Here is an 8,519-nt window from a genome sequence, read left to right on the forward strand (position 1 = left end):
TCTAATGTGCTGTGTGGTGCTTCTTTTTTGGTCACATCTACTTGATAGTCTGATGTTCTGATTGTCACCCATTTTTATGAATATATTTTTCTTTTTGGGAGTTTTTTTCATGATGGTCATAATACCTGACCTGTGTCTATTTTGAAGATACCATAGTATAATTTTTACAATTAACTATGTGATGTCCAATATTCTCAGTCTTAGATCATGGGCCCACAGCACAATTAAGGAACCTCACCCAATGCTGGGGGGGCTGGATTTCCAGATACTGACCCAAGAACATTTGTAGCCTTCCTGGATTTGGTCATCTTTCTAAACATCATGTACAAGAATTCTCTTTTCTGCTATGAAATCTTTAGTCCTCTTTGCATTTTCAGGCAGCACTATTCCATTCAAGAGTGGCAAGACAATGAATGTTTAATTTGTGACTTCACACTTAATAGTTGTCATGGGAAACAAAACTAAAAGGCAGTTGCAGTTATACCATGTTAAGCCCACATCCCCACATCTCAGAAATATTTTTGTTAACCATATAACAAAAGCAATCATTAATCAAGTCCATTATCAGATAATTGTTTTATAACACGTAAATATTAGACATTTAGCAATTCTACAACCCTTAAACATTGTTTGTGGTTTGGTTCTATGGACTGAAGCTTGGAATTGGTAGAAATCATGGGCTTGTATGTGATGAGCTTGTGCTCTATAGCTTTTGTCCATTCTTAGCCCTTAACATCAGCTTGCGCGTCTTTGTTTCCTGTTCTCTTTAAAATCTGTTTAAATTCAAGAAAAATCTGAGCAAACTCTTTACCTTCATCTGCCTTTATTTATGTCTTGTCATTGTACTTTTAGAACTCATCTATGGGGTCTGTGAAGCCTAGGTTAGCTCTGCTGTAACAGTATTTCTAATGTAGGTCATAAATAATCTAATGTAGTAGCATTTCATGTCAGACTTTCTATAGGACTGCTAGAGTTTGTGGGAAGCATAACATCTCTGTTTTTCATATTGTTTCTGTAATGATACCTAGTCATATGGCTTTGTTTCACTGCTTGTGTAACTGATGTGGTATCATATGCTACTTCCATTGAGTGGAACTTTGCCTTTTTTGTTATTGTCTGAGTTGATTAGCTGCAGGGCATGTATCAGGACTTGGTACTCTTATTGTTCAGTTGATTGACATTGAGTTTGGATTAGAAAAATACGAAAAATAGCTGGATATGCTTGGGCTTATGTGCAAGCTGTGCGACTTGAGCTTTGCCTGCGAGTGTAAGGATGGCATATATGGGTCAGGTTCTTGGAGTCTCACCTAGCTAATAAGCAATACATACTATTCATTAGGGCTAGGAATATCGGCAGGTAAGTGTACAGGGACACATATGTCTGTGACAACATACAGACAGATATGCAAAGTGAGTCTTTGAATTAGTTGTTTAACAGTCCTGTGGACTCTCTATACTGGCCAATCTCACAGCATGTTTGAATGGCACTGACAAACTCAGGTCTGGCAGAATCATCAGGCTGCAATGGAACACAGGTTGTCACAGTCATCATAAAATGGAGAGCAGCCTGTGGGCTGAAACTAAAAGGGTTTCCTTTAGAAAAGACCAATTGTAATAGCCTGAGCACTACATATCTGTACAACATGCAGCAGCATTCACACAACATATACCTGAGCAGAACAGTTTACTCTCTTGTTTCAAAGAAGAAGGTGCTGCAAATGGATTCCTTTGTTGAATGATCCAGTGAAGTTTGTAGGGACATGATGCATCATTTCGACTATGACTACTGGCATCAGGACCAGCTTACGCAGGAGATAAGCCAGACAGCCTAAAATGAAAATTGGCTAATCTCTGTGGGCCTCATGATGTAGTTTGAAAAGTTAAATAATGGTTATAAGATTCTATATGGACAGACTCATAATTCTTGTGAGGCAGGAGACTGCTGCAAGCTGAGTTTAGCTCAGGTTAGATGTGTTTTAAGTAACCTTGGGCTTCCTTTCTCACAATAACGAAATCCCTTAAGAGCTTAATAAACAAAAGTTGTTTAAAATCTTTCTTGAAATTCTAATACGCTGAACAATGTATGATCATAACTATTATGACTAAATCAATGATATTGCCAGAATTTTACATTGGTTTATATATTTAGTTTATTTTGTGTTGATATGATGTTCAGACCCCTCTGTTTTAACATAGGAAATGATACTGTGCACCCATTGTTTCCCACAGAAGGCACTTCTGCATGACCAGCCTATTCTCAGGGAGTTAATTTCCCAATGTTCCCCAATCAAGAGATGACTTCTTTTTCTCCCAGAAGCCAAAACCCAAGAACTTCAAGGAGACTAGACATCTTCCAAACATTTCCACCTTGCGTCCAAAATGCTTTGTTCAGTTCAACATGTTCTGAAAGGGTTGCTGGAATTGAGGCAACTTCTATCATGTATGCAATGGTATTACTAACACATGCAAGTGCTCAGCATCCTTAGTGAGGATGCTCCTATACTGCCAAACCAATAGGATAAAGAGTTCTTTGTTAGGTAAATCAGGTATGCTCTGATGTGATGAGTAGTGAGGGCAAGAGGAAGTATTGAGTCTTGAGAAATGAATGGGTTGACTTACCATGTGCTAGAATATGCTGTATTAATCCCCAGACCCAGACTGCAGCAGAAATGAACTCATGTGAACACCTCGTTTACAGCCTAAGTGTGATGTCCTGAGGATGCTGGCTGCTTCTGAATGGAACAGTCATCTTCTTTGCAGAGAGCATGAAGCCCTGTGGGAAGAGAAATTTGAACATATGCTTGGTTAGAGGAAAACGTTGAAAAACATCAGTATTATTAGGGTAAACAATTTCTGGAGAAGTAACAAAGTTATGGAAAATACAGGAATTAGATTAAATTGTGCAAATTCAATTATCTCACTTGAAATAGTAAATAAAGATGGGAGACTTTAGGATTTTTTTAGTTATGGATGTGACAAAACAGATTTGCATACTCGACAAAAGGAAAGAAGTGTTGACTTTTAAAACTAAGCATGTGACAATTCTAGAGGCAGTAAATTCATTGTATAACAGAATATTTTTTTTCTAATTTTTGTAAAGTGAGAATCACATGGTTTTCATACAATAGACTAGAATAACATCAGACTGAATACTACCCAAGTATATTCACTTTTGCAAGTGTTCAGAGAAGTGAGAAATTATAATAGGTACTGAAAGCTATTCTCCTACTAGACCATTTGAACCTAGTTTAGTAACTTTTTCTTCATAATATTTTCTTATTATTAATTCTATTCACAAATGTATACCATTCTATTATGATTTTATATATATATTATACTTTATTTAAAAACTAATTTATGATATTCTCATTAATCATCAGGACTTTCTGAAATTGATTAAATGTGATTATTTCATTTTGATAAATTCAAAGTCCAATAAAATTGTATGAAATAACTTAGAAGAAATATGAACATCTAAGGCCTAAAATATTTGCTCTAACTCTAGAAAGATGAGATACAATGTTACTCACTATGCTAACTTACTAACAAAGACTAATAATTAATGTAAACAGAGCTAGAAAGGCAAAGGATAATGAAACTCTCATTATTAAAGTCAAAAATTGCTACTCTTAAAAGCATTTATTTATAGATTCTCTATCCACAGTCAGTGAAGTTCGTAGTTACCATGGTGAAACTGTGTAGCCTTTTTGGAATTTTGAAGAAACTCTGCTGTTCTTATGACGATATTACTTTGATCTTGCTATTGACTTTGAGTTCCTCTTCTTTGTCAATACTTGTTATTGCCCATCTGACCTTTAGGAGACTCTAGGTCTCCTAAAGACCTAGACTGTGGGGCCACATTACTGCCAATACTACTTTAGGGGAATATTTACCATTTAGAGTTTAGGGTTGTGACAGCCAGACCTATCTCCTGGTAGTGGTGCTTCAGACACTGTGGACCCATTCACTTTCTCCTTCTTAAAGCAACATCAATCTAATGTGATTTCAAGGTAGAGATTTTAATCTTGATGTTCAAAAAATTAGTAAAATGTGGTTTGAATTGAAGGTTTATTATGATAATAAGTTTGAAGAATAAGAAACTTAGCTTGATACTATACAGCAAAGTTACAGTGCTTCTGAAGGTAGGCACTGGGGCTGTTCGTATAATGCATACCTTCCACATCTGGTCCTTATATGTTCTCTTATGTACCACAGATCTCAGAAAGATTTTCATCCTTACCAAGCCCTTAGTCACAAGACTTTAGTTATATCCTTCCATATGTTAAATGCATACATGTTTGTCAGCAAAACTTATTTCTTCACCTCTGCTAACTCTAGCCTGACTTTACTTCACACTTGTTGGAGTTGGTTAATAATTCAAACACATGATCAGTATTTTGCAGTTTTCACATCTTGGAAACAGCAACGAACCCTTGCTTGCTGCAGTCTTTGTTTTTGTGGTAAATGGAACCAACAAACTATAGTAATTTCTCTAGATTCTGAGAATCTCTTTCTTACTGTCTTCCAGCCTTGCTTTTGAGTTATAAGGTATACAATACAAAAGAAATATGTTCTGTCATCATTGAGACAGATAATTAATTAATATAAAACAAGAATTTTAAATTTTTCAATAGAATAAGTGCTGCTGGAGAAGGTCCTGTGATTGAGTATGTACTCATTTAATGAGAAGTGGACACATAGCTTTCTGCCCATATAATCCTTCCATTTGAATGTGTTAATAATAATGTGTTGAAATCTAATATATGGGAAATGAGAAAGGCAGGCTGTTTTAGCTCCCATCCTCCAGTGCTAGAACTGGAGAACTACATCGTTAATCCCATTCTACTGGGTTCAGGAAGAATGAGAAACACAGGATTATATGTGTGGTGCTGAATCTGTGTAAACCTTGTTCAATAGAAAGAAAGGGGAAGAATGCACCTTTAGAACCACCATATCTACACATAGGTCATACAATCTGAGAGAACATTCTCTATAAACACTGTTTATAGAGTTATTACTTGCATAAGTGTGATTTGTGGACAGGTGTTTAGAAGAGGACAGGTACGATTTGAAGCTTTTCCAACTGCACAAAATAGCACCATTATGAATCTATGAGCTCTAGAATTATAAATACTCATTCATGGGATTTCCAGGTGAAGGCTATTGAAGGGGATTAGTGTAATAACTCAGGACCTGACATTATGAATTTGATGACATTGTGACATGCATGATTCCATTAAATCTGGCTGACAGGTAAAAACAGGTCGATACATGGTAAGTCTGTGTGATTGCACATAGTTAAATGTTAACTACTAGATAAACAGACACATACACAAACAATTGGTGTAAAATGAACTTAGAAGAACACACTGGCTGGCTCAGGAATGTCTATTTGCTTTTCCCATGTATACATTCATGTGTATATCTGAGTATGAAGTTGCCCAAGTATTCCCATCCAATATTTTGAATTCTTTCTCTTGTAGGGATCCCACAAACTCCCTTAAGAAGACAAGAAGTGATAATGTTTAAGCTCTCGTGGCAGCATTCCTTCTTGTAATTTTCATCCATAGTCTCCAAGGCTTTCCCACTATTTACCTTTTTCTCAAAGTGACTTTAGTGGTACATTGACCAGTAAGAATTACATACACTCTAAATCACCAAATGGGTAAGAACAATGAATCATGAATCATATATGAAGCTTCCCAGGTAGATCAGTTAAGCTACTTGCTCAGGCTAGCTGTATTATAATGGCCTATGTAAATTAAATACCCTAAAATAACTTTTCATGAAAAAGAACTTTTTAGATATAGAGAATTTTATCTCAGTCTGCTTCTCTCTCTCTCTCTCTCTCTCTCTCTCTCTCTCTCTCTCTCTCTTTCTCTCTCTCTCTCTCTCTCTGTCTGCCTCACACCCACACAGATGTGTTTGGAAAACTAATCTTGGACAATCTCATCCATTGTATTAAACTCAGAATGAAATCACCTACACAATAAGCTTTACCCTCTCTGAGTATTAAATGGGGCAGGGTAGGAGGGAGTGTGAAGAGACTGGGAGGAGGGGAGGGAGTGGGAATTTGGATTATTTTAATTTAATAAGTTACAAGAAGATATTAAAAAATCACCTACACAATCCATGCTAGTGTTATTCTTTATTCCTTTATTTCATAACTGGAACTCATTTTTTTCCCAAAATGTCAGTGTGGAGCAGAATTCAAAACAGCAGGTTCAGTTAATTAATGATGACCATGTTCTTGGTAGAGCTCTGGAAGAGAACACCACCCATAGCAGTCCCTAGTGAAGCTTACAAGTGTTGTGCAGATGTAAAAGATATATTTGAGAAATGACTGGACTTAAGCAAAACATATTCAAGTAATTGCAGCTATGAGACAATAAAATATAAAAAGGTTCATTCCACACTAAATTTTGTAATTTGTTAGAACAAATAAATTTAAATATTGCATAATATACCCACTCTGAGACCTTCTATGAGGCATTTAATGGTGAATACACATTATATATCAATTTATTTTATTACATAAACATGTATAAATGAGCATAGGATTTTACTTCTCTTTTCTAATTAAATAACCATCTCTTTTTAGGTAAAATAGGAGGAGACATGATGGAACATGAGAACCACACTTTCAGCAGTGACTTCATCCTTTTGGGTTTGTTCTCATCTTCCCAAACGAGTCAGGTGTTTTTTTCATTTATATTTTTCATTTTTATTATGACTATAACAGAAAATGCCCTCATGATCCTCCTAATCCACAGGGATTCTCGACTCCACACCCCTATGTATTTCCTGCTCAGTCATCTTTCCTTTATGGATATCTTGCACATTTCCAACATTGTGCCTAAAATGATTGCTGACTATTTGTCAGGAAGCAGAACTATTTCCTTTGCAGGCTGTGGCTTCCAGATATTTCTGTCTCTCACGTTGCTTGGTGGTGAGTGCCTTCTCCTGGCAGCCATGTCCTATGACCGATATGTGGCCATCTGCCATCCACTTCGTTATCCTGTGCTGATGAGGGATAACACCAGTGGGCTCCTGGCTGCAGGTTCCTGGCTTGTGGGGGTTTTTAATTCCATAATCCACACATCTTTAACACTCCACTTTCCTTTCTGTCACTCAAGGGCCATTGATCACTTTTTCTGTGAAGTCCCTGCCATGTTGAAGTTGTCCTGTGTAGACACATCACGCTATGAGCGAGGAGTTTATGTGAGTGGCATCATTTTCCTACTGATTCCATTTTCGATCATCTCTATATCTTATATGCAAATTCTTTTCACTATCTTCCAAATGCAATCAGGGGCCCGGCAGAAGTCCTTGTCCACTTGCTCCTTCCACATGGTTGTGGTCATAATGTACTATGGGCCCTTCATTTTCACATATATGAGACCTCGCTCATACCACACTCCAGGCCAGGATAAGTTTCTGGCAATCTTCTACACCATCTTGACACCCAGCATCAACCCAATAATCTACAGTTTTAGGAATAAAGATGTTCTCATGGCTGTGAAAAACATTGTCCAAAATAATTTTTTGAATAAAAAATGAATAGAAAAATACCTGCTTTTCTGGTTTTCCAAACTCACTTCCTTAGCTTGGCTCACACATTTATTTGAGAATAATGTGTAATTGTTCACATGTATATATCTATATCCCGTATTCAGATGCCTTATGGTAACATCATGCTATGCTGTGCTAGACAACAAAAAAGTATTATCTAAGAAGATTATGCAAATATTGCTAGTGTATGTATATGTTCTATACATATTGTAGAATTACATCTACAAATTTTCTAACAATTTTCCAAAATATTGCAAAGAACAAAAATTTCTATTAAAGCTGGTTAGTTTGTTCTACTATTTGCAACAGAATAGAAAACAATATTTTAATTGGGGAAAATGTTAATTATTTCACATACAATATTTTGAATAATCATTGTTGCGTGAATAAAATACAATAAATAACTTAAAAGAAGTCATCATATAGAGTTATAATTGCTGGAAATGCCCTAATTTTTCTTTTGTGGTAGCATTTTCTACACTGATCATAATACATTTTAGCATGTCATAGTTCTACTGTAGGTTATGAGTCATCCTTATTGAAGAGTACTACACACTACCCTTCTGTATTATATACTTTTCTGTAAAGACCTCAATGTGGAATTTTGAATTTCATGATTCTGTAGATTTCATGCTGGTTACTTGTTTATTCTGATTACCTTTGCCACTGTGCATAAATTTCAATATTCATACTCTGCCACTGAAGTACAACATGTTTTGCAATGTTGGTAAATTACTGCAATGTTGGTAAATTGCTGTACTTATGCTATTGATTTTAGTTAAGGGAAAATTTGTTACTCTCTTTCTGTTAGATTGTTTTCAGATTTTTATGTTCTGAACACCTTTTCCATATGAAAATTCTTAGTATCCAGAATGATTATGGAAGTATATATGTTACAGAGAAACTATTATCAGTATGATCTCAGGAAATGTAATTATAAATAAATT

The 8,519-nt window shown here is 35.8% G+C and overlaps 1 protein-coding gene across 1 annotated transcript; it reads left to right on the plus strand.

Annotated features, from left to right (window-relative positions):
• Positions 1 to 6,618: 6,618 nt before the first annotated feature.
• Positions 6,619 to 7,560, plus strand: LOC125407526 (olfactory receptor 2AJ1-like). Its single transcript, XM_048445134.3, has one exon. It carries the CDS (start codon positions 6,619 to 6,621, stop codon positions 7,558 to 7,560), a length of 942 nt encoding a protein of 313 aa, XP_048301091.3.
• Positions 7,561 to 8,519: the final 959 nt, after the last annotated feature.

The sequence above is a fragment of the Myodes glareolus genome, chromosome 2 (assembly GCF_982192425.1).
Source record: "Myodes glareolus chromosome 2, mMyoGla1.1, whole genome shotgun sequence".
NCBI lineage: Eukaryota > Metazoa > Chordata > Mammalia > Rodentia > Cricetidae > Myodes > Myodes glareolus.

Bases quoted from the DNA above. Each gene is read 5' to 3' on its own strand.
- LOC125407526 (XM_048445134.3), top strand. From the start codon at position 6,619: ATGATGGAACATGAGAACCACACTTTCAGCAGTGACTTCATCCTTTTG.